At 47.2% G+C, this 25,872-nt stretch overlaps 9 protein-coding genes across 9 annotated transcripts; 6 read left to right on the top strand and 3 right to left on the bottom strand.

The window, feature by feature from the left end:
- Positions 1-463: 463 nt before the first annotated feature.
- On the top strand, positions 464-3,658 carry EDB91DRAFT_1078598 (uncharacterized protein; the record flags this gene model as incomplete). Its single annotated transcript, XM_041315039.1, has 10 exons — positions 464-521; positions 544-841; positions 1,052-1,371; positions 1,420-1,805; positions 1,848-1,957; positions 2,119-2,411; positions 2,635-2,649; positions 2,702-2,894; positions 2,947-3,467; positions 3,525-3,658. 10 exons carry the CDS (start codon positions 464-466, stop codon positions 3,656-3,658), a joined length of 2,328 nt encoding a protein of 775 aa, XP_041181889.1.
- A 2,709-nt stretch (positions 3,659-6,367) lies between these two features.
- EDB91DRAFT_1078597 (uncharacterized protein) lies at positions 6,368-7,190 on the bottom strand (the record flags this gene model as incomplete). The annotated part of the gene is made up of 2 exons (XM_041315038.1): positions 6,368-6,951; positions 7,007-7,190. The coding sequence occupies 2 exons, from the start codon at positions 7,188-7,190 to the stop codon at positions 6,368-6,370; spliced, it is 768 nt and encodes a 255-aa protein (XP_041181888.1).
- Positions 7,191-11,422: 4,232 nt separating this feature from the next.
- Positions 11,423-11,845, bottom strand: EDB91DRAFT_1046116 (uncharacterized protein; the record flags this gene model as incomplete). The annotated part of the gene is made up of 1 exon (XM_041313241.1): positions 11,423-11,845. The coding sequence occupies one exon, from the start codon at positions 11,843-11,845 to the stop codon at positions 11,423-11,425; it is 423 nt and encodes a 140-aa protein (XP_041181887.1).
- A 1,250-nt stretch (positions 11,846-13,095) lies between these two features.
- On the top strand, positions 13,096-13,973 carry EDB91DRAFT_1235071 (uncharacterized protein; the record flags this gene model as incomplete). Its single annotated transcript, XM_041321281.1, has 4 exons — positions 13,096-13,350; positions 13,420-13,583; positions 13,635-13,743; positions 13,767-13,973. 4 exons carry the CDS (start codon positions 13,096-13,098, stop codon positions 13,971-13,973), a joined length of 735 nt encoding a protein of 244 aa, XP_041181886.1.
- Positions 13,974-14,337: 364 nt separating this feature from the next.
- Positions 14,338-15,166, top strand: EDB91DRAFT_1244159 (uncharacterized protein; the record flags this gene model as incomplete). Its single annotated transcript, XM_041322387.1, has 2 exons — positions 14,338-14,581; positions 14,631-15,166. 2 exons carry the CDS (start codon positions 14,338-14,340, stop codon positions 15,164-15,166), a joined length of 780 nt encoding a protein of 259 aa, XP_041181885.1.
- Positions 15,167-15,742: 576 nt separating this feature from the next.
- EDB91DRAFT_1244158 (uncharacterized protein) lies at positions 15,743-16,561 on the top strand (the record flags this gene model as incomplete). Its single annotated transcript, XM_041322386.1, has 3 exons — positions 15,743-15,970; positions 16,017-16,313; positions 16,361-16,561. The coding sequence occupies 3 exons, from the start codon at positions 15,743-15,745 to the stop codon at positions 16,559-16,561; spliced, it is 726 nt and encodes a 241-aa protein (XP_041181884.1).
- Positions 16,562-17,779: 1,218 nt separating this feature from the next.
- EDB91DRAFT_1244157 (uncharacterized protein) lies at positions 17,780-19,653 on the bottom strand (the record flags this gene model as incomplete). Its single annotated transcript, XM_041322385.1, has 5 exons — positions 17,780-17,960; positions 18,527-18,894; positions 18,947-19,117; positions 19,173-19,381; positions 19,440-19,653. The coding sequence occupies 5 exons, from the start codon at positions 19,651-19,653 to the stop codon at positions 17,780-17,782; spliced, it is 1,143 nt and encodes a 380-aa protein (XP_041181883.1).
- Positions 19,654-21,458: 1,805 nt separating this feature from the next.
- On the top strand, positions 21,459-22,314 carry EDB91DRAFT_1244156 (uncharacterized protein; the record flags this gene model as incomplete). The annotated part of the gene is made up of 3 exons (XM_041322384.1): positions 21,459-21,659; positions 21,706-21,978; positions 22,066-22,314. The coding sequence occupies 3 exons, from the start codon at positions 21,459-21,461 to the stop codon at positions 22,312-22,314; spliced, it is 723 nt and encodes a 240-aa protein (XP_041181882.1).
- Positions 22,315-22,575: 261 nt separating this feature from the next.
- On the top strand, positions 22,576-23,357 carry EDB91DRAFT_1078591 (uncharacterized protein; the record flags this gene model as incomplete). Its single annotated transcript, XM_041315037.1, has 3 exons — positions 22,576-22,658; positions 22,784-23,106; positions 23,152-23,357. The coding sequence occupies 3 exons, from the start codon at positions 22,576-22,578 to the stop codon at positions 23,355-23,357; spliced, it is 612 nt and encodes a 203-aa protein (XP_041181881.1).
- Positions 23,358-25,872: the final 2,515 nt, after the last annotated feature.

Below are 25,872 nucleotides of genomic sequence, written 5' to 3'. Positions count from 1 at the left end.
AACAGTACAATAACTACGAGCCAGACACATCCAGCCTTCTTTGGGCTTGGGACTAATTTACGGAGGCGGAAATGAAGCGCTTAAGACTTAAATAACTTGTATCGTAATACTCGGATCCCAAGTGAACGCGAACTTTTAGAATTGAGCAGCCCTAAGGGCTAGATTGTACCAAATAGTGTGACCCCTATTGCTACAAGACTTATTGAGTGGTGCAGATGCATGGGCAGGTATGTCAAGTGAAGTAAGAGGTCCTAAAGTGCTCTCAATGTATTATATACACAATCACTATAAACCATTGACATTGTGCCATGAATATCCTTGCTAATGATTCATGTGAGGTAAAAGTGACTATTACATATGATGCATTGCATTTGGCAGTTGCATGTAAGCACCGTATTGTCCCAAAGTCTAAGCATCCCATTTCCAGCAACACATCCAGACAATCACAGTAGGACTTTGGAACATGGTCAAGTCAAAGCCAAAGGCCTGGAGTCCTCTGAAAACATCCTCTTTGGTTCAATGTGAGGACAAACAAACATCTAGGGGAGATAAAGGACAATTTGTCAAAGCTCAATGTTCCAACTAAACCAAATCAGTTCATTCATCCCCCAGAAAATCCCCTACCGAGCAGGGATCTGCCAGAGGACTTCATGTGGAGGGTGACTATGAACACCATGACCTCGCCCAATGCAACTTGGAGCCGTGTCGGCTTCATAAGTCCATTGCAAGCTCACCATTTGCTTGCCTTTTCCCATTCACTGACACCGAGTATCAAGAGTCAAAATGACTATCTGCGTGAGTGGCAGTCCAAGACCAACGACTACTTGGACTTGCTCCTTCGGTGAGAGGGTCCACCTTTGAACAGAACCTGCTTGGTCTGTCCAAAGGATGGGGTCTACAGATTTTATGGCTGCGTGGCCGAGCCACTCTTCTGTACTCATTGCTGTCAGACGACACACAGCCACATGCCATTCCATCAGATCAGTCAATGAACTGGGGGATTCTTTGAGGATACTTCCTTGACCAAGATTGGCCTGGAAATCCACCTCAGTCATGCTGGCCAGCCTTGCCCTGGTCTCACAGACGAGTGGTGCAACACAGATGATGAAGGAGACCATTTGACTGAGGGCCCTTGGATACCCTTGGTCAATAATCCTCAAACAACCATGGTAGTGGACAGGTCAGGGCTCCACTCCCTGATGATCAGATTCTGTCAGTGCGCCGACACACTAAGCCCTGACATGCAACTATTTGAAATGGGCCTCTTCCCGGCATCTTTCACTTCGCCAAAGACAACATTCACATTTGTGGTGTTGGACGACTTCCTGTTGGACAACCTGGAATGTGGGACTTCCACCATAAACTACTCCAGTAAATTGAGGTGAGTTACTTCCAGTGTGTTTCCTCATCTGGTTCCAGTGAGTGATGTTGATGTTCTCTGCTGCATCACTCACAATGGCCAGAAGGACCGATACAGGGAATTGATGAGGGTGGGTAGGCAGTGGAATCAAGTGAAACAGCTCAAGTGGCATGGGTTCAGCCATGAGAAGAGAAAGCCAAAGGCAGGGGAACTCACACTCTTCTGTCCTGCATGTCCACAGCCCGGGGTAAATGTCAATTTTTCAGATAGGAATGGGTCCAACCATACATGGTTGTATTTAAGATCTTTGGTCATGGGTGGCAATTTCAAGGCCGAACATTTGTATCTGGCCAATCCAACCGATGAGGTGGCATTGACCGACAGCTTGGGCTTCATGGTCGGTGATGCCCAATACAAAATGCATCTCACTGAGGCGCAGGACATGGTGCAGAGATCAGATTGCAACAACCACTGAGCGGTCAACCAGGCAAATGTGTTGTGCCACAAGCTCGAGGTGACAGGGATAGGCGGGTGTGCTTGTGCCAGACATGGGTGTTTCATTCCCCATTCAATGGTGGACTTTCAGAAAGGGAAAAGGTTCGCCGTCTGATATACTAAATCAACCGAGTTGAACTGATGTGTCAGTCAGCCAAAAGGCAGATGAACATGGATTATGCACTGTGCCAAGCTCTGGGGTACAACACCGATGGGATCGACTGTGCATTGACATTCTACAACATTAACTGTCAATATCACAGGTATCTCAACCAGCAGATTGAGGAGTCGCCCTATCTTGACCTTCCATGGGGCATGGAGATTGTTCCAAGCATTGGGCTCTGGCATGTCCATAGCCATCAAGACAAATGCTATGTATGGTACACATCCAACTTCATCACCGGTGTAGCCAGGATTGACGGTGAAATCATGGAGACCCTTTGGGTGCCTTTGAACATAATATTGCTGTCAGGGAGAGGGATGTCCACCCCCCACCGAAAGGAGTGTTTGGACTTTCAAATGAACGACTGTAATTTTATGAAGATGATATGCATGAGTGAGCAATATTATTTGACTGAGTTCACAAATCTCAAAGCATCTAGGCAAATTCCTTTGCTGAAAATTCAAGGAAGCTGTACAGGGAGTCCAATACAGCCAATATGCATTTAACCAGTTGACCAAGACCGCCAACAATGACACCCTTGCCAAATGGGAAGCAGAGGCCACTGCCACTCAGGATGACTGACTTCATAATCCCAGTGCCATGGACATATATGAAGTTCAATTGACCAAAGGTACGGGCAAACAGAACATCCATTTGCAATATGCTGATATGCTTTGGCAAAGCACCAACAAGAAAACAGCAAGAGTTGCACCTGTTGAACCACCAGATGCAATGGCCCACCAGCGAGATCCATTGTGGTGCTGCAACATGGCTGGCCTGTGGGATCACACTCAAGGAGGCACAAGTAGTCCTCCTGATTGATGTGAAGAAACTGGGAAAGCAGCCAACCAACACCCAGAAGCTGGCCATCACTCGGTGTCGCCACAAATGGCAAGACCAACTTGATGAATTTGACAGCTATGACCAGTTGGAATCCAGATTGGTCAGATGAAGAAGAATTTGATATGCTGGTCAAGTTCAATCCCGAGACTGTGGTGATTCCATTGCTGTCTAACATCAGCATCAAAAGGTGTGCCAAGTGGGGCGTTGCCAACCTGGTGTTGCAAGAAATATCCTTAAGACAAGGCCAAGCAAATGATGCATTGCATGCCATCAGGGTTAACTTGGCCAACAAGGCTGTTCTCTTTCGCACCATAGTTCAGTCAGCAAAGTCACAAGCACGGTCGACCAGGGCATGGGCTCATGTGCACTTGGTCAACAAGGTCCTTCACTTGAACATGCAGATCCACTCAAAATGCTGCAAGCAGCTTGTCCATCTCAGTGCCAATGATTTATTGACCAAATATCGGCCATTGGAGAAGGCCAACTTAAAGGCTACTACAGTGGTGGAAGACCCAAATGCATGCAGTCAAAGAAATAGCATGCTGACATGGTTTTGGTCCATTGATGTCCAGGGGGATTCCAGAAGTAATGACTGGATGAATGAATGTGTGCACTTCACTGACCTACCTATTCCTGTTTGGTGCTAATTTCTTCATGTGACAGTTTACTGTGTCCATTGGCTTCAGACACTGGCACTGCATGACTGTTGGGCAGAGGAACTGCTGCTGGTCGGTCAGGAAATGACATGGACAGTTGAATTCTTTATTCACAAATCAGAACAAGAGCCCCTTCAGTGACAAATCCCGTACTATATGGGTCACCCGACCTACATAATATCCCATGTAATACAGGCCAGCGGATTATGGGCCGATGTTATGTATATTCCCGATGTTGATGGGTGGGCTGGGAGAAATATTATTTCCGATGTTGACGGGTGGGCCCATCTATGCTGATGTTATATATATCATCGATGATGGCGGATGGGCTGGGAGAAATATTATTATGGAGATGGGTGGGCCCATATGGGTAATATGTAGAGTAGGATTGACATATATTATAGACCTGAGGAGAGATGTATAGCAAATATTATTATATAGACGGATGGGCCGAGGGAGCGGTGGAATATTTATTACATAGACGGGTGGGCCGATGTAGGGAAATATTAGATAGACGGGTGGGCCGACATGGGGTATTTTACTTAGATGGGTGGGCCGACGTGGGGTATTATTAGGTAGACGGGTGGGCCGAGGGTGAGGCAAATTATTTATTACATAGACGGGTGGGTCGACATAGGGGTATATTAGATAGACAGGTGGGCTGAGGGTGAGGTGAAATATTTATTATATAGACGGGTGGGCCGACGTAGGGAAATATTAGATAGACGGGTGGGCCGACGTGGGGTATTTTACTTAGACGGGTGGGCCAACGTGGGGTATTATTAGGTAGATGGGTGGGCCGAGGGTGAGGCAAATTATTTATTACATAGACGGGTGGGCCGATGTAGGGGTATATTAGATAGATGGGTGGGCCGAGGGTGAGGTGAAATATTTATTATATAGATGGGTGGGCCGATGTGGGTTAATATTAGATAGACGGGTGGGCTGAGGGTGAGGTGAAATATTTATAACATAGATGGGTGGGCCGACGTAGGGAAATATTAGATAGATGGGTGGGCCGAAGTGGGGAATTTTACCTAGATGGGTGGGCCGACGTCGGGTAATATTAGACAGATGGGTGGGCCCAGATATGTATCATATAGGAGTTTCGAGTTTCGAGTCGGGTACCGACACCCGACACCCGAGTACCGAGTACCGAGTCATGCTCACTTAAGGCACTCACATGGCTTCGACTCTTAGAGTCTCAATACATCATCCCATTCAACTCCCCTGCTTCATCTGTAATTGACTCTACTATGCGAGTCTTGTTGCTGGCTGACATGAGTCTCATCTGCAACTCTTAGCTAAGGGTTTACCCCAAATCTGTTCCATTGTACTACTCTCATTCACCCTTGTATTCCTCTCTTCACCCGTGTTCTCCATCTCAAATCTTACCGCCATTTCATTCCCCTCTTCCAAATCCCCCCAAATCACCTGTGTTTTCTCTTCCCTTTCCATCCTCACGCACAGCTGTATATATTTTTGGAAGATAGCTCTATGTCATATAGCAGTTTTTCGTCAGTCATTGTTTTTATACTTACTGATGATGTACGGACATAATATCGTGAAAACTCAGATATATACGAGTTTCAAGTTTCAAGTTTCAAGATTCGAGTTTCGAATTGAGTACCGACACCCGACACCCGAGTACCAAGTACCGAATCTCGGGGTGTCGGTACTTGGTACTCGGGTGTCGGGTCGGCACTCGTGATTCGAGTCTCGGGATTTGAAACTCAGATTTATGCGAGTTTCAAGTTTCAGATTGGAGTTGCGACTTTCGAGTTTCGAGTCGAGTACCAACACCCGAGTACCAACACCCGAGATTCGTACTTGGTACTCAGTCTTGGGTGTCGGTGTTTGGATGTCGGTATTTAGATTTTATGTGAGTTCGAGTTTCTTGATTTGAGTTTCTTGATTCGAGATTCGAGATTCGAGTTTTCTAATTGAGTACCGACACCCGACACCCGCCCACACCCAACACCCGATACCGATGATCACACGAATCACCAAGTACTGAGTACCGAATCTCGGTGTCGGGTGTCGGTACTCGGTGTCGGTGCGGTACTGTACTCGACTTGAAACTCGAAACTCGAACACACAAATCACCGAGTACCGAGTACCGAGTACCGAATCTCGGGTGTCGGTACTCGGTACTCTCGGTGTCAGGTGTTGGGTGTCAGTACTCAGATTTATGTGAGTTTCAGTTTCAAGATTCGAGATTCGAGATTCAAGTCGAGTACCGACCCCGACACCTGACACCTGAGATTTGGTACTCGGTACTCGGTGATTCGTGTGTTCAAGTTTCGAGTTTTGAGTCAAGTACTGACACCCAACCCCAAGATTCGGTACTCAGTACTCAGTGATTCGTGTGTATCATCAGTACTCGGGTGTCAGGTGTCGGGTGTCGGGTGTCGGTACTCAATTAGAAACTCGAAACTCGAATCTCGAATCAAGAAACTCAAATCTTGAAACTCAAAACTCACATAATCTGAGTACCAACACCCACACCCGACACCCGAGTACCGAGTACCGAATATCGGGTGTTGGTACTCGGGTGTTGGTACTTGGGTGTTGGGTGTTGGTACTCGACTCGAAACTCGAAAGTCGCAACTCCATTTGAACTTGAAATCTCGACCTCGAACACACGAACGAATCTCAGGTGTCGATACTCGGTACTCGGGTGTCGGTACTCGAACTTGAAACTCGGACACTCGGAACACACGAATCACCGAGTACCAAGTACCGAATCTCGGGTGTCGGGTCTCGGTACTGGGAACTCAGTCACTCGATCAATGGACTGGCAGAGGTTACATTCATTGAAAACTTGTATATACATCTATCACTATGCAATTATGTAGCCATGTCAACCTCCTCAGAAGCCTCTTCAACCTTCACCTCAACCTCAACATCCATGTCATCGGAGGAGTTATATTCTGGGACAAGGTTGCTCAGATCACCTGGGTCCACAATTTCGCCAGATGCATCTGGATCCTCTGGATGAGCCACTTGGTTGTAATCAAACAGGAGGCCATCAATGGCAGAGGCATCCGGGACTGTTGTGGTTGCGGTTGTGGGAGCAATGCCTTCCATTGTGAGATCAATGAGAGGTGGGAGTGCAGATTCAGCGGGTGACATGGTGGGGGGGCCGGATTGATCAAGCAACAAGGATGATGCATTGGCAGGAGGATCGGGCAGTGGGAATGAGGGGTGCCGGAGCATGATTTCGCGCCTAAGGCCTTCATGAAGGCATTGCAGGGTATCAATCTTACCATCCTGCTCTGCCACATGATCCTCCAGAAGAGCGATTTGAGCTGCACCTTGACGAATCGCAATGGCCATGGAATGGAGATCCGGCATGGGCATGTCAAGTGCTGCAGCAGGGACTGCCGGGCCACGTGCTGCAGCCGGGACTGCCGAACTCGAGGCCGGAAGAGCTAGAATGCAAACCTAAGGTCAGACAATGATAAAAATAAACCTCGGGTTACTTACAAGCTGGTTCAGGTGCAGGTGCCTTGACGGCAGTGATGGTCTTGCTGTGACCACGCGTCTGGGTCTTGGGGGTTGTCACCGCATTGACACCGGGAGTTCCGGCCATGCCACGAGACTGACTTCGAGTTTGGGCCTTGGATTGGGAGGCAGGGGGAGCTTGGGAGGGGGCAGGGGTTTGGGACATGGGGGAGCCTGGGGGAGCCTTGGAGGGAGCCTTGGAGGGAGCCCTGGAGGGAGCCCTGGATGGTGTCCTGGACCTCGTCTTCCGGGTGGTAGAGGAGGCACCACTGCGAGGAGGCGGGGATCCCATAGATGCGGGGGTGCACTTGATCTTCTTTGTCGTGCAGTAGATGCACGACATACACTGGAGCCCCGGTCCTCTTGTCCATCCGAGTTGCACAAGGCCATTGTAGCTTGTTGCAAGCAGTAGCATGGGTTTTTCTGTGAGTTGTATTAGTGTATGGATACACTTGAGATATATAAAAGTACTCACCGGTCCGGGAATGAGAATGTCAACTGCAGGGATGACCAGGGGTGCCTGCACCAGGGGGTTCGGGAGTTGGCCAGGGAGGGCTCGACGACTGCTGGGCGACTGCCGGCAATCACCTGGTAAACAGTAAGCATACACCCGAGTCCTGGATGCATAAGCGTGACTTACCGTGGCAGGGCCAAAGGGTTTCTTCGTCGGAACCCTGGGTGATTGAGGCGAATTGGGCAGTCCTTGCAATAACTGTGGAGAGCAGGGGAACGACGACCTCCGGTGCCTCCACCCGAAAATGGCTACAAGAAAATGTGAGACAAGTAAAAGAAGAACGAGATGACATACCTTGACAATCGTGTCTTCCTCATCTTCTGACTCCACCATGGGCTTGGACTTCACCACTGCGAGCCAACCTCAGATGCTTGCGACTCTTCATCACGGATTTTCGGGGGTTGGGAGGGTGGTCCCGAAATCAAGGGGACTTCCTCTTATTACTGCCTTCTGCCTCAGGCTCATGGATCAGCGAAGACTGGCCTTACCTTTCCCCTTGTCCCAGAACTCGGTGGTGGGGTTGGTGGAAGGGCCGGCGACATTGCTGGTAGGGATGGCTGGGGAGGGAAGGTTGACTGGAATCGGACCTGTGGATGGGGGGGCAGCAGTTGGGAGATCAAAGGTCCGGTCACCTATGGCCTCCCAGGCGAGGACCTTGGGGTGCCAGGGGTGCCTCAAAACGTGGGGATCGTCATACCCGATGGTGTGCCAGTCGGGCCAGACCTTGGGAACCATGCTCCGGATGCGGTGTAGCTCTTTGAGGCACGAAATGATGAGTCCAGGAATAGGACCTTCCCCAGACCCATACTCCTTTGCTACATTAGACTACCTGGAATGTTAGAGACGAAAAAAAACACGAAAAAAAATACATACCACAAGTGTACCAACCTGTTTTCCCAGAGCTGAGTGGCTGGGACCTGGGGGAATCTGCCAGGCGGCACTGATGATGGCCATGATCTGGGCAGTGGAATTCTTGAGATCAGGTCAAAGAGTCGGCAACTGGAGTGGACATGATGAGTGAGTTGAGAGATTTGAAAGATCTTGAAATCAGATTGAGATCAGTTATCAGAAGGATGAAGTTTCAAATCAAACAAGACATTTGATGGACGATTGATAAAATCATTGATTGTTTGTGTTTGTTTGGTCGTCGTTGAACTTTCGGCAATCGCCGGTTGTGTGTTGAACTTCGAAGTTTTTTCAATTATCAGTCAACCAGTCCACCAATTCTCCACACCACATGAGTTCCCATCCAGCCATTAGATTTAATGACCCCCCGGTGACCAACTATAATTCTATGGATGTGGATGACTCATCTATGGGCTGGGTATCACTAGGTATGTTGTATTCTTATCATTCCTTATCAATTTACCGGGTGTCCCTCAGATGACTTAGATGACTTATACCTTGGGCCGGATGATGACATAGAATATGATTCTATGTCATCCGGACCACCAGATGCATTGCCTGCAATGCCCGGTATGTTTATACATTCCTTATGATCATTGTTCACCATCCATGCTAACTTCACCCTTGAAGATCAATCACATCCGGGTGAGGCTGATGATGCCAGCTGTCTCATTGATCCAGAATTGTACCTCGGGCCTGAGGATGATGTCATTGATGTTGATGAGTTGCCGGATTCTGCTGATCCTCCCACTTTTGCACCGGCTACATTAGAGGTGTCTATTTCATGTGGGTCTATTCATTCTAGATGATTATTGATACTTATTGTATCTCCCAAGCCACCAAATCATCTACCGAACTTCGTGCAGATGAGCCAGAGCTTGATGTCAAAGATGTACGTTTGATGGTCCGGGAGCTTCATCCTTTCGGAAATACGAACACCCAGAATGTGAGTATCTGAAAGCAGAGCATTTATCTTTTTGCTAATCTTTCGGGAAGACCAATCTGTCCGAGATCGACTCGGTGATTACAAATGCCGTACTGGAGGTCTTCCTGACCCTTCCATCCAACAACTAATGGAGGCTGAGCGACCATTCCGAACTGCTTGGGCGGAAACTTCCGACAAACTGAGAAAAGCTGATGCAGACCTGCAGAGGTTGCAAAGAGTTGAACAGATGAGCATTGAAATGCTCAAGGTAGTAGATTCCATGATTCAACACTTTGAAGAACAAATGACTATGTAAATTACCTTATTACAACCTCTGAATTTTCATTGATATCCCCACATCATGTACACTACCGGATCTTTCAATGCATGTCACCGGGCGTCGTATGGGACTCGGTGTTCGATAGTCGGGACTCGATGTTCGATAGTCGGGATTCGATGGTCAATGTTTGGGACTCGGTAGTTGGGACTCGATAGTTGGGATTCATTCCTTGAATCTCGGGCTTCGTGTTTTGGGACTCAATACTTGGGACTTGATGTTTGATGTTGGGGATTTTAGATGTTCGGGACTCGATGTTCGATCCTCAGGACTCTATACTCGATACTCGATAGTCAGGACTTGGTGTTCGATAGTCGGGATTCGATGTTCGGGACTTGATGTTCAGGACTCGGTAGTCGGGATTCATTCCTCAAATCTCGGGACTCGATGTTCGATGTTCGGTATTTGATGGTCAGGACTCGATACTCATACTCGGGACTCTATTCAATATGATTGAATCACATTGACATGTACATAATAGCAGGTAAAAGCAGGCAGTGTAGTATAAGTCCATTACTTCTTTCCCCTCGCTCTGGTCACTCGAGGGCTAGTGTCCAATGGCTGTTGTGTTGACTTACTCCGGGTTGTCCTCGCCGATGGCTCAATCACCCCTTTCTTTCCCCACATGTTTTTCAGTGCCAGTGACCTATTGACTCCTTCGGTTGCACCATCCTCCTGAACATTGCCAGTGACTCTCTCAGTCAGTCCAGCCAGGAGGTCGCCCATTCGTGATGTAAGCAGTGCACCAGTTTTCCCTGCATTGACTGGGCGAGGCTTTGGAATTGCACGTGGGACAGCGGTTCCTTCATGTGCTGTCGAAGGACCAGGCTCTGTTCTGGGTCTCTTTTGCGGGGATCTACCTTCCGCTGCATCATCACCAGCATCATCCTCCATATCATGAGTGTCACCTTCGGGCTCACTCTCGGGATCACCCTCGTGATCGGTCTCGGGATCACTGTCAGTTTCGGTCTCCGAATTCCGAGGCCTTCGGATCATATCTCTTCTGACTTTATGAGTCCGATGAGATGGTGAATTCCCAGATACAACCGAGGCTACCATGTCCCCATCTCTGTTCTTCCATGCTTTGAACAGGAATGTTGGACCTTTGCCTTCCTCCTGCCGAGCATACCAGAAAGTCAGTAAGGCGGTTGTGTCCCAATGTTGCAACTTTGATGGCTCCTTCAAGTCTACATCCGCCGGAACATACTTTCTTGCCACAAAGTCATCCTGACTTTGTATGATGGCACTCCATGGCACAACTGCCTTGTCAATCCCGGAACAGATACCTGTATACATGCGTTCAACAAATGTTCGGGTGTCGCAATGATGGACTCATGATAGTGCAATGTAAGAAATGCTCTGACTATGGCTTTCTTCTCCTCGAGTTTTGTTTCGGTGATGCCTGGAAGCACCAGCATCCCATCCCTGTCGGTCTTGAGTTCAAAAGCAGGCTTCCTGATTCTCTTTCGACCTCGCATCACCTGTCGCCCTCCATCCCGTGCCCCGGCACCTATCATGAAGAAGATCAACCAATTCATTCCAGTAGCCAGAGTTCAAACACTCACCGAATTGTTCCTGTGCGTACTCCTGCCAAACTGGCTCAATGTCCTCCCACTCCTTCATCTTCATGAAACTGTCCCCATCTCCTAATGCCTCGTTATCATCGTGCCTGCATGAAATGTATTGAGATTGAGGATCTGAGATGACAAAATTGACTTACATCCTGAACAGCACCTCGCCCTGTTCATTCTTCCATGCCGACATCACAAACACTCTCATCCCGCATTGCCTCCACATCTCCTTCGAAAAGTGCTCCATATACACTGGTCCCTTCTTACGAGCCACTTGTGCTTGTATCTTGGGAGGTGGAAAGTTGTTTGACCATTCTTCGGCTGTGTCCTTCGCCTTCTCCAACTCATCATCGGACAATTCAGTCATGACTCTCTTTACAGCCGCCTGATAATACTTGAACATACCGGGACCTCCTGGCTTTGCCCCGGACTCGTCCTCGATCCTCTTCAGCACCTCCTCCCGCTTCTGCTGGTAGATCACCTGCCTAGGAGTCCATTTCCTCCCATACTTTATCATGTCCTTCCTCTCCTTCTTTTTCTTGTTGTTGAACAACCATGTCTTGTACATCTGAGAGTTCATGGAAGAATAAATGTTAAAATTTTAGTTTTGAATGAAGCAAGGATGAATCACCCGCTTCCTCTTCTTCCATTGTGCTTGGTCGACCTTGGGAGCAAATAGCCTGGCAGCCCTGGCTATGGCAGTTAAAACTGCCCGCTTCTCATTCCTTTTCACCGAAGTCCACTCAGGAAGGTAGTTTTTCAACTCCGAAATTTCGTTGTCCGTGAGCTTCTGTGTCTGTGGTTGACGCGCCCTAAGTCTTCCAGAAGTGGAAGTCAACTGAGTGGAATGACCTGATCTTGCCATTGTGAATGAGATTGCAGAAAGGGCTGAGGATGAGCAAGGTGGAAGTAATAATGGTGACAAGTTGAACGTTGAGCAAAGCCTAACAGTTGGTTAATCTACCCATATTGGACGGAATTCCATTAATGGAAATGAATTTGTAATGACGCATCAAGACTGCATAACATCACATTGCAATAACAATTTATTCACATTCCTGAGCTAATGCTTTGCTTGCAGCCTTAGAAAATAAGATGAAGATAGGTAGATGCACCCCACTGCAAAAATCCCACAGGGTAGAAGCAAGGGGCAGCAAAGGTAGGAAGACTTGGGTCAAGGTCCCACTTGCAAGCACAAAAAGACATGCCTACAGGTCCATGCCTAACTCTCCCCCAGAATCACCAACACTTCAGCCTGTTAAGGCACCACCTCTTTGGGAAGACATTCCTGACAATACTTACGAGCATGACCAAGGCTCATTTGAGCCTTTGCAACTCCCAAAAACCATGGCAAGTTCATGTAAAATGTTGCATTGCAATTCAAATGATAGCTAAGTATAACAAATGCAGAGTCAGAATGACTACCTCAGGCAATGGCTGCCAAGGCAGGAATCATATCTACATCACCTCCTGGATCGAGAAGCTCCACCAGAAGATAGGAGATGCATCGTCTGCGACTAGGATGGGGTCTACAAATGTCAAGATTGTCTTTGGGAGCCACTATATTGCACTGGCTGTTGCAGAAGTCAACATTCTCGCAATCCCTTCCACTGGATCAGTCAATGGAATGGTCAATTCTTTGAGCAAAGTTGTCTCGCTCACGTCGGACTCGTCATACACCTCGGTCATGAGGGCAAACAATGTCCAGTACTTACAGATAGGTGGGATTTGTTTGAAGAAGATGAACCTGAAGACCAGCTTGAGCCTGAAGATCTACCGTCTGTGTTGGGACCTGAGTTCCAGCCAAAGGAAAACACCATGGTTATCGTCGACAAGTCCGGAGTTCATCGCCTCCAGGTTCGATGCTGTGATTGTCCAAATGCCATGACTCCAGACCTTCAAATGTTTCAACATGGATTTTTCCCCGCTTCATTTAACAAGCCGAAGACTTTGTTCACCTTCAGGGTGCTCGATGATTTTCTATTGGACAACCTTGAATGTGGGACCCCAGCAATGAACTATTACAGCAAGCTCCGGCGAATGACCTCCAACATGTTTCCACACCTTGTACCGGTAATGCTATATCACTCATCTAAAGGACATTATATTGACAAAGCATGTGGCAAGGACCGATACTGAGAGCTCATGAGAGTCGCCCGACAATGGAGGCAGTTGAAAGCCATGAAATGGCATGGATTTGGCCATCGTTCCGACAACCCGAATGCAGGTGATCTCGCATTATTTTGCCCCGCTTGTCCTCAGCAAGGGATCAATGTATCCTTGTCAGGGGATGAATCACTTGATGAGTGAGTCTCGTTCGATACGGAAGTCACCTCAGCAATGTTAACAGCTCCAAGGTGGAAATACACCCAGTCATTTGTTATGGACGGAAATTTCAAAGCCAAACACCTGCATCCCATGAAGCCATTTGATGAAGTTTGGCTGTCAGATGGGTTGGGATTCATGGTGGGAAAGGACAGGTATAAAAGCATCTTGCAGAGGCTGCCGACACTTTAGAAAAATCGAGCTGCAGCAATCACCGGGCAGTAAATCAAGCAAATGCAGCTCGGCACAAGCTGGAATCCACAGGCATCGGGGGAGTAGCCTGTGCTCGACACAGTTGCTTTGTTCCTCACTCAATGGTAGATTTTCAAAAAGGCGAAAGGCAAGCCCACCCTGCCATTCGACATTCATGAGTTAACCATGCATCATTCCCAGACAAATGAACATGGACTATGCCCTTTGTGAGGCTGCCCAGCACAACATGGAAGGCATCACGAGGGCGGTCACCTTCTATGATATCAACTGTCAATACAACAAGCACTTTCGGGTTCGGGTGGATCGAAGCCGATTTCTCGAAATGGTTCTGGAATTGACCATCATTCCCGGAATCGGGTTGTGGCACATCCACGGACATTAGGACAGCTGCTATGTCTGATATGCATCGAATTTTATCGAAGGCATTGGTCGGATCGATGGAGAGATCATGGAGACCCTATGGTCACGTCTCAACCTGATTTCCCCTGCTGCTTGGGGAATGTCATCCCCGCATCGAAAGGAATGTCTCGATTATCAGATGAACGATTCCAATTTCTGCAAGATGATCTGCATGAAAAGACCCTTTGCTGTAAATACAAGCAGGCGAAGAATGGCATCACCGAAAGTGAAAAGGCTTTCGACAGACTCGATGAAGCAGCACCCAGCGATTCAAAGACGGAATGGTTAGCCAGCGAGAGGATCGCTCAGTCCAGCAGAATAAATGATCCTGCGGCTATGGATGTATATGAGATTAATATCAAGAAGGGTAAGTTGACTTTGTCTCCATCCAAAGTCTGAATTAACTTTGCACCCAGCACCGAGCAAAAAGGAGATTGAGCTTAGACTACTAGAGGAGGGTGATGCCCGAAATGCAGCACCTGCTCGCAGATCTGTGGCAACATGGATATCAATTGGGTTGGAGATTGAAGAGGCTCAAATCGCATTGCTCATCGAGGTCCGAAGAATTGGTAGAAGAACTACCGAGACACAGAGGTTAGACATAGCCCGGCAATGTGATTGTCTCCAAGGCCAGATAGATGGATTCACTCGGTCTGCTATTACTCATCTTGGAGAGGGATTTGATGCAGATGATGATCCTGATGACTTGAATGTAGACATTCTCGATGATCTCGATGATGACTTGGCAGACTTCACCGAGACATCTGACACATGGGTGAACTCCCCCGAGCTCACTGTCATCCCATTGCCATCAAACCTCGGAGTAGATCGATGCAGACGCTGCATGGCAGAGGATCTCATTACGCTGGAGATGTCTCTTCGTGAAGGGCAGGCCAATGACTCCCTTCACAACCTCCAAATTCACTTGTGCAACAAGGCAATTCTGTTCTGAACAACAGTTAGGCAAGCCAAATCCCAGGCCCTGAAAACTTGAGCTTGGTCCCAGGTGACGTCTGTGCAGCAGGCAGTGTCCCTCCATGCCAGTATATATATGAAGACAAGGAAGCAAATGATGCAACTTGAGCTGGGGGAAGACCAGCTTCAGAAATACAAACCCCTGCTTCGGGAGCAGCTCAAAATCAGCACTGCCATCGGTGATCCCGATGGGGTGACAGGATGCGCGAATCATTGGTGAAAAACCTTCTGGGTCATGCATGCTACTCAGGAAGGCAATCCCAAATGTATTCATTGCTGGCATAGGATGCCCAGGCAGCATTTCAAGACCAGAAGAGCAGGTTTATAGAGGCTCGAGATGAATGAATTTTTTTTGCCGAAGATATGAAACAGCTACATCGACCCAAACATTTTAGTCCTGGGAATTGGCCGGGTCAACCGATGACGGAGTTTGCCCGGATCCAAAAATGTCGGAGTTTGAAAAAATTATCCATCAACCTGTGGCTCATATCTTCACCTCCGAACCAACTGCCATTGTGATTGTCATTTCCAGGTTCATAATACTGCATTAACCATGTCTGTATCACATACTCCTCCTACATCCCCTTCTGATTCTCAGAATTCCAGCGATGGGTTCCAACCCCTCACACTCACTCTGGCAGATCTTGCAGCTACAATGTCAATGGCTGCATCTCGCATCCGAGCATCCATCTCTCAATATCAGATGGAGGCTACCCACACCGAGGAGCCTTCTGCTGCTCGGATCATGCACTTTAAAGCCGGGCTGCAATGGGAGATAGCTGTAAGAGACTGATGACTGTGGTGGTCAATGCTGACATTTCCAACAGACTTTTGTGACTCCCCTCCTGCAGTACTCAGCTGCAAGGAACATCATTTTGGTTGTTCCGAGCCCGGTCACTCATATTCTTCGGTTGATTCCCGAGCTCACCTGGAACATGGTTCCGGATGACGTCTTTTCATCCCACCTGTGCAAGTTCCATGATGTTGCAGATCTGGGGGATCCCTCCCGGATTGTATCAACCTATGGAACTCAATGGTGGACCGGACCAACTGCAATCCTGAAGGAATTATGGGCATGGGATCAGGTATTCGCCAATTGTGTCTGTCACTACCAGCATTGGCTAGTAAGACTTTTACCGAATTTCCTTGAATGGTTACTGATCCTTTCTAGTCTGGCATTGAGGACGAACATCTTGTTGTTCCCGAGCAGGTGGCTGAAAGCTCGGTTGCATCACTGAAGGCACTGAGGTGGATGAGAGAACACCTCCTGACAGTGATTGAGGATCAACAAGATGGCATCCATGAAAAGATGGCCGAGATTCAGATGTACACAGCTGTCCTAACCAAATTGAAGCCAAGGGGACCGGAGTAGTTCTAGTCCTTCAGTTCAGAATGTTGAAGTCTAAATTCTGTACATGATGTAATAAGTACTGAAAATTAAACACTGACTTCCAAATATATGACCTATTGCTATATGCCGAGTCCTGCATACCCAATGTCAAGTATTGAGAGCCAGATATCTTGAGTCCCGAATGTCGAGTCCTGAACATCGAGTCCTGAATATCAAGACTGGAATATCGAGACCCGAAGCCCAAAGGCCAAGATTCAAGACTCGAGACTCGAGACTCAACACAAATCTCAATACTCAATGCTCAAAACTTGACGCAAACATTTTTACGAGTTTCGAGTTTCGAGTCCCCACTATCGAGTATCGAGTGCTGACTACCGAGTCTTGAAACCCGAGTCCCGACTATCGAGTCCCAAAGCCCGAAACCCGACGCCCGTGTATGGAGTCCCAACCATTGAGTATTGAGTGCCAAACATCGAGTCCTGACAATTGAGGCCCGACGCCTGAAGCCCGACTATCGAGTCCCGAATATCAAAACCTGAACATCGAGTCCCGAAACCCGACGCCCGTGTATGGAGTCCCGACCATTGAATATCGAGTCCCGAACATCGAGTCCCAACAAATGAGTCCCAAATATCGAGACCCGAGACCTGAAGCCCGACCATCGAGTCCCGAAGCCCGAAACCTGACGCCCAAAGCCCGACCATTGAGTCCCGAATATCAAAACCCAAACATCAAGTCCCGAAGCCCGAATCCCGACCATCGAGTCCCGAATATCGAGACCTGAAACCCGAAGGACGACATTTGAGACTCAAAACAACTCAATACTCCAAATTCAAAACAATGACACTCATGCATTTTAACGAGTTTCGAGTTTCAATTTTTGAGTCAAGAAAATATACATTTAATGAAATACAATTTTGGGAGTTGTCTTCTTGAATCACCAAGTACCAACTACTGAGTACCGGGTTTCGGGTTGCGGTACTCGGCACTCAGTACTCGGTGATTCAAGAAGACAACTCCCAAAATTGTATTTCATTAAATGTATATTTTCTTGACTCAAAATTGAAACTCGAAACTCGTTAAAATGCATGAGTGTCATTGTTTTGAATTTGGAGTATTGAGTTGTTTTGAGTCTCAAATGTCGTCCTTCGGGTTTCGGGTCTCGATATTCGGGACTCGATGGTCGGGATTCGGGCTTCAGGACTTGATGTTTGGGTTTTGATATTCGGGACTCGATGGTCAGGCTTTGGGCGTCGGGTTTCGGGCTTCGGGCTTCGGGTCTCGATATTCGGGACTTGATCGTTGGGACTTGATCATCGGGCTTCGGGTCTCGGGTCTCGATATTCGGGACTTGATCGTCGGGACTTGATCGTCAGGCTTCGGGTCTCGGGTCTCGATATTCGGGACTTGATCGTCGGGACTTGATCGTCGGGCTTCAGGTCTCGGGTCTCAATATTTGGGACTCGATCATCGGGCTTCGGGTCTCAGGTCTCAATATTCGGGACTCGATCGTCGGGCTTCAGGTCTCGATATTCGGGACTCAATCATTGGGACTCAATGGTCAGGACTCGATGGTTGGGCTTCGGGCTTTGGGTCTCGATATTCGGGACTCGATGGTCGGGACTTGTTGGTCGGGCCGAGTACCGCAACCCAAAACCCAGTACTCGGTAGTCAGTGAAATGTGTACAATAACACTTTCGAGTATCCTGCAATATCGAGTCCCGACTATCGAGACCCGAAACCTGAATTACGAGTATGGAGTGCCTGATATCTAATATCATGTATTTGAAGGTGGGTACTAACACGTGTAACTACCTTTTCTACTTCTTCCAATCCAACCTTGCCCATCCACACGACGGAATCCCAGCATAAATATGAACAGCATCCCTCATATACCATGCCCAGGCAATCCGATCCCCTTCCACTGCATGAACCCCGTGTCTGACAATCCTTCCTGAAAAAGCCATCATACACCCTGGATTGTACCTGAACTCCAGCTGAAGGCTTGGCATACTCATCCGAGCATTAGAATAATTCCCCACGCTAGTGAGAATATCGAAGCATTCAGGAATCGATGAATGGTCTCGATGATTCGGGGTTTCCCAATTGCAAATCATGGAGAGGCTGTTAAACACAGTTGCCCAGTACTGGAGAGTCTCTGACATCTTCAGCAGTTCCTTGCTTCGTGCTTTTTCTTTGAGGCTCGCAAAGGCTCGCAACCCTGCCCAGTACTGCTCAGGATGCATAACCCTGAGTGCTGCTGTTGCAATGGCTGCTGGCCTCGCAATGGCCTTCAGGATATCCTCCAAGGATGCTCCATTCAATGATGCAGAAACTGCTGGGTCTACCTGATTCTGGGGGATTTGTGAGCTTAACTACCTAGATCGCCATCTCATCAGATCCTACCTCGTGCCCCTGCTGAAACCATGCCGGAGATAAATTAATGCATCTGGGAGTTAGGACATCATTTTGCGACCTTGGTGTGAACCACTTTTGATTAGTACGCCAATTCCCATCGAGCTTTACGCTTTTTTCGAGTATCAGAGCGAGCAAATCCAAGGCCGCCCAAATTTCCTTCTGTAGGAACCATTTGATGTTCAATATCCATCCAGTAACAATATATATAACACACCTGGGTGGCATCGGTCAGGGCGTCCGGGAGGTACCATGCGATGATGGCACCGGATGCATCAAGAATTGTCGCAGGTATGTTGATCAACTTTGTGCCCTCATGGCCAGGAGGACACCTCTCGAACAACCTCGCCTCTCTCTCTTCATTATGCCCTGTGTCCTTTGGGGAGATCAATTTGCTATATCTTGCAATATCGATCGGCATCTGAACTGTGATGAAGCAATTTGACTGATCAAACGAATTTTCCCAATCTGCAGGAAGACTCACTAGGATTTTTATATGCCTTTATGAGCCGATCAACCAATCGATCACAAGCCATCACCAGATCAGTGTCTAGGTTCGGAGAAGGTATAACTGGGTCTCCTCCTGTCTTCTCTGCATTGAATTTCTGTTCGGTATATTCACATGCCACATGAGTGACAGTCAGGGCCCAAGTGCGCAAGAAGGTTATTTCATCATCGGAAGTGGAAGAAACATCCATGATTGAATTGATCTTGTGAGATCAGAAGCTGAATCCTGGATGTCCGCACTTTGGTGTTAAAGGGGTGGAGATAGAGAGGATCAGATAAGAGAGCCTTGGATGATCTTAGCTTTCAAAGTTCTATTATCTATTATCAATTGCTCAATGAAATACCAGATGATTGGAAGTCTGTTGGATATCTGATATTCGTTTGTTGAGACCTGGGCCTTGGATCTCGGTACACTTCACTCAATTTTCGATACCCGGGAGTCCATGGTCGGAACTTGAGTCTCGAATCTCGGGCTTCAGGTTTCAGGTCTCGATGGTTGGGACTTGATGTTTGGGACTCGTGTTTTGGGACTCCATAGTCGGGACTCCATAGTTGGGACTTGATGTTCGGGACCCGAAACTCACAAAAATATATGAGTTCCAAGTTTTGAGTTTTGAGTTTTGAGTTTTGTTTTGTTTTGAGTCTCGATGTTCGGGACTCGATAGTCAGGACTCAATACTCAATAATCGGGATTCGATAGTCGGGGCTCGGATCTCGGGTACACCACTCGATTTTTGGTAGTCGGAACTTGGCATTTGGCATTTGGCATTTGGTAGGCTTGGATGATGTTGGCTTTCAAAGATCTATTATCATCCATTGCTCAATGAAATACCAGATGATTGGAAGTGTGATGGATATCACATATTTGTTTGTCGAGACCCGGGTCTTGGAACTCAGTACACTTCGCTTGAGTTTCCACTTCACCCCTTTGCAAAGCTCCGTGCCATACTGCAAGACCTTCCTCTTCTATCTAAAAGCTTTGATGAACAGGGCCTGGAACACGAGTTTCCACTTCACCCCTTTGCAAATCTCCGTGCCATATGACATCATTAGATGACTTTGAATTATTACCTCCTTTGATTTGGATGATATACAACTACCTGAGCTCCATCATGTCTACAATTATCATTCTCCTGGGCCCACCCGTCTATATTATATACCCCCACGTCGGCCTACCCATCTATGCAATATACAACTACCTTTGGCCCACCCGTATATATAATAAATATTTTACCGCTCCCTCGGCCCACCCATATATATAATAAATATTTCACCACTCCCTCGGCCCACCCGTCTACAAAATAATACCAATATGTTGGCCCACCCATCTACAAAATAATCTTAATTTGTCGGCCCACCCGTCTAACATGATATATATTTGGGCCCACCTGTCTATGTGATAACAAGCACCCTTGACATACCCGGCTATTTGATACACATCTACCTTGGTAAACCCATCTACATAATATCCAACTACCTCGGCCCATCCATCTATTGAATATTCATGTCCATCGGCCCACTCATCTACTCTACATATTCCCTACATGGGCCCACCCATCTCCATCGGGAATAATAACACTCCCAGCCCATCCATCATAGTCGAGGATATATCTACCTTCGGCCCATGGTTCGCTGGCCCGTATCATATGGGATATTATGCACATCCGTTCACTCATATAATACAGAGATATGTTACTGCAATATGTGAGAACAATGGGTCAGTTGATTGCAGGAGGCCGATGCAAACAACATGGTCAAGCACTGCTGCTATGCAGTGCACCAGGCTTGGATGTATCTCTGACTCTCACAGCATGGACAAGACAGTTTTGAAAGAACAAAAGGGGTGGCAGTGGTGGTGGAGTGACAGAGGTCCATGCACATGCATTTGGACAATGGCAAGCCCCACAGTGGATTGGTAATGAGTACAATGCTGATCCCTATAAAACTTGTGATTCTGCTTCGGTCAAAATTTTAACTAGTCCCAGCTCCACCCATCATGTCCAACTCCACAACACTTTTTACATATGAACTCAATGACTTTACTGTGTGGGATGCTGCCAACATCTTGGAGTATGCTACATCTCAATTTGCCGTGATCTGGCTTGTATGTGACTGGAGCCATGTGCCTCAGATGCCAGCTTACAAAGCCAGCTTTGTCCAGCACCTTCAATGGGAGGCAGATGTGAGTGCCTCTTCGGTCAGTTGGCCAGTTGGTATGCTATTGTAGCTAATGCCTCCATCAGCATTTTGTTTTTCCTTATATCAACTTATGTCTGGTGATGAACATTCATCCAACCATGCCCAACCTCCTCCGCATCGTCATTGCCAAATTTGCCCACTTCCAAACCAGCACCATCAATACCAAGGAACTGCACAATGAAATCTTCACATGCTGCTCTCCCAATCACCAAGAACTATGGTCCAATCACCAAGTTGTTTGTAACTATCCCCATGATTGGTGGAAGGATCACTTCAACAGGTTAGGGTTCGAGCTCCCAATCTTGACTATTCAGGAGGTCATGGAGATGACCTGAGAGCACTTTGAACAACTGGTCAGTCATTTCCTTCACTCATCCTGGACTTCCACTGATGCTAATGTTTAGCCGATTGGAGCCATGCTCATGCCAGGTCCTGCTGTGACCAGTCAGGTGGATGGTGATCCCCTCTTCAATCAAATTGTGGCGGTGAGGGCCCATCTCCAACACCTTGGCGAGGCGATGGCCTCTTTGCTGGAGCAGAAGATCCAGATTGCTGCAGCAGCCACTTCCACTATATCCCAACTTGAGGCGCTAATTGATGAGGTGAAGCAGGCGCTCATTCATTCCCATAGGCGATTTGGCATGGACCAGTGACTTTACATACGGCCTTATCACCAATATCACCTAAAATACCAGCAATATACATAGTATTATTAAATGTGTTTCGCTGCCTTTGTATATAAGCCATCAATGAATGATTCGCATTCCTCTGCCTGAATCATGACCCCAATTCCTACTGACTGGGCCTTGCATACCACATGCATTGCTGCTGACTTTGTTCGCTGGCTCTTTGCTTGCCATGTCAGCAGCTGGTGACCATTGGTGTTGCCTCCATTGGCACTGGATGTACCAACCATGCTCGCTTGTCGGCAGTTAGCCCAAGTGCTTGTCAATGCCTATGCAAACACGAGTTGGTTATTCCTGCCATTTGGTCAGAGGTTTACTAACAAATCACAGTTCAGCTTAATCTTGACATGATTTGGTATAACAAAGCCATCAACAAATGGTCCACAGGGAGGATCACAAAACATGAAGATGCTCTGCTCCAAAAATTTCCTTGTAGTTCCCAACAATTGTTAGAGAAGGCCTCAGTGCTCGTGGATTCCGGAGGCCATATCATCTTATGGTACCTTCTGGATGCCATTAGTCTGTGGATTCAAGTAAGGCTACATATTATCGCCTGTGGGCCAACCATTTACACCAACCCCACAGGCCAAGATGGAAGCAGCCATGGTCAGGATGGGCTACCTCCTGAAAACAAGCATCACCAGTGGACAAGAGACCAACTGGAGAACATTCTCTGGTCATTTTCATCTGAGCGATTGCCACCTGCTAACCCCAGGATGCATCAACATAGCCCCTTGCTGGTTCCAGCAAGGCTGAGAGGTATGACATGCTTCTTCATCTGTGATGCCAACACTCACTCAACAGTGTCAGCCTTATGGTTTCCCCCCCACCGGTGGTTTCACCCTGGAGGTTTCAGCAATGCTGAAGGGGGAAGGTGGTCCAAAGGTCATAATATTGATGCAGCGCTCAGCACTCCCAGCCTCGGCGGCTCTGCAGGTGATGCACCCAGAGTTGTATTGGGCTTCGGTCACCACATAGATGAAACTTGCTCGATGGGCTATGGAAAATGACCTCAATGGCATGTATATTCATCTGCAACTTTGGGCCTCGGTGTTCAACTGCGCAGCTGTCATGTGTAACAGGCAATGCCCTCTTCACCAAGATCCAAGATCTACTCCAGAAGGGTTTGACATTATGACCAGTGTCAGCCATTATTGCGATGGCCTCATGACGCTGTCCAACCTCAGCATTCAGTTGTGATATAACTCTGGTGCCATTGTTGGCTGCTCCGGACACATTGTCAGGCATGGCATCACATTCAGGGGTGATCAGTTCATGTGGGCATGGTTCATGTGTGATAGCCTTCACAATTTTGTGGGGACACCTCAGTCAGAGTATGCGAAATACAAGGATGTAGATTGGGATGTCTCGGTTTCAGCTTAGACGATGTGTCATGGTATATCAGATTACATTACAGTTACATTCAGCCTTTTGGATCAATTAGTGATAAGGTTGTCAATTAATTTGAATAAATGATGTTGATTGAATCCCTGAAGTCATCTCGCCATGTCACCACTCGACTGAAAGTGAAGATGGAAGCCATGGGCCAAGCTGAGATGATTGACATTGTATGTCATGTGCCAACCGATGTGCACAGGAAACACATTCTGCATTGGCCCACCTGATAGAATCGAACACTGCTTGTTTGTGGGCCCACCCGACATCATCCATCCCATTGGCCTACCAATATGCACTGGAAATGCATTCTGCATGGGCTCAGCTGATGCAATACAGACCATTTGCTGGCCAATACATATAGGCAACACATTCTATGGGCCCACATGAAGCAAGCATTGGCCAACCAATATGCACAGACAGGGCATTCTACATCAGCCCAGTGGATAACATCAGGAATTCATCCCCATGGGCCCACACAATAGCTTCACACCCATCATTGGCTGACTGACGTACACAGGCAATGCATTCCATATCAGCCTTCCGGATAGGATTGACCTTTTTTCCCTTATCAACCCACCTGACACAACACATGCCATCAGCCGGCCGATATGCACACGGAACACATAGTATGGGCCCACCTGATAGAATCAAATGTTCTTTCCCATGGGCCCACATGATGGCTTCACACTTGCTGTTGGCCAACTGATACACACAGGCAAAGTATTTAACATGGGCCCACCTAATACAATACAGACAATCAGCCGGCCAATACCTAAAAACAACACATTACAGGGGCCCACCTGATAGCATCAGGTATCCCTTCCCATGGGCCCACATTTTTCATGTAGCTCCAGCCCTCCAGGATGATATGTGACATATTCTTATGTATATATAGAATATACTGATCTCAGTAGTCTGACATATCTGTGCATGATAATGACCATTAGAATGCTTAAAATATGTACCATAAGTAATACATAAACAGTCTAGATAGTCTATGCAATGGTAATGTAGTAAAAAACTGAAAATATGCAAAAATATGTTATAGTATAGGCAGAAGGAGACTTTGGATTGCTGAGAAAGATCCTGATACTGTGCTGATATATCTATATGATCAATATATTCTATATATTCTATATATTCTATATATACATAATAATATGTCACATATAATCCTAGAGGGCCGGAGCTGCATGAAAAACTTTCTCAGGGGGAAAACCACCAGGAGAAGGTGCATACATAGCACCACATGGAAGTGTCCTCATGCCCTGAGCTTCTAGTATGTTATATATACACAAAAGTCCGTTATAGGGAGCATATTTACAAGGCCATATGTCAAACCCCTGAAAAATGCGAATTGATTTATGTTTTGAGGGGTATGTAAGCTATCTACTAACGTAGGATGCTTCAGAGATGCAATCAAGTGGTGTAATAAGTCAATTTACACTATAATACATGCTATATATCATCAGAATTGCTTCCCTGCTAAAGGGGCAAAAATGCGAATATGTTTTAGTCCTGGCCTCCTGGGGTGCACATATTAGCACTGCAGGCTATACAGGTTTCAGAAAGCGGTCTATTGAGTTCTTCTATGTATATATATGTAAAGCTACTACTTATATACAGGAGTGGTGAGGGGGATAAGCTGTGGTGAAGCAGGTAGAGCTGGCAGGGATATGTGAGAATGGTGAGGATACTGGAATATCTAAATTTGGTAAGGTAGAGGTCTTGCGAATTTGATGAACATCACGTGCCCAGTGTTACATTAGAGTGATGAAGTTGAGAAATTCAAAATCAATCCAACAGGGCTAGGATGCATAAAAGTAATTTATGCGAAATACGGGAAAAGCAATTGTACACTTTATCTATAGAGTAAATCAGTACTGCATGGAGATGGTGAAAAGATTTTGAATTTTGAGAGCTTTCTGTAGGGTTGATTATATGTGAACAACGAGTTTGAAGTCCGATGGAAATTCAATGCTGGGTGCTGCCGTCTGCTGTCGCACAAGTCGAAGTTCTGAGTCGTGAACCCATGGGGAGGCGGAAACATTGTCACAAAGCACAGATCAACAATGCTGCAGCTGCGCGTCAGTCAAAGAGGGCGAGATGAGATGGAGACGAGGCTGG

Source organism: Suillus paluster (assembly GCF_016628075.1).
Source record: "Suillus paluster strain FC165 chromosome Unknown EDB91scaffold_6, whole genome shotgun sequence".
Lineage (NCBI taxonomy): Eukaryota > Fungi > Basidiomycota > Agaricomycetes > Boletales > Suillaceae > Suillus > Suillus paluster.
Note: the sequence above shows the minus strand (reverse complement) of the source record. Positions and strands in the feature narration are given on the sequence as shown.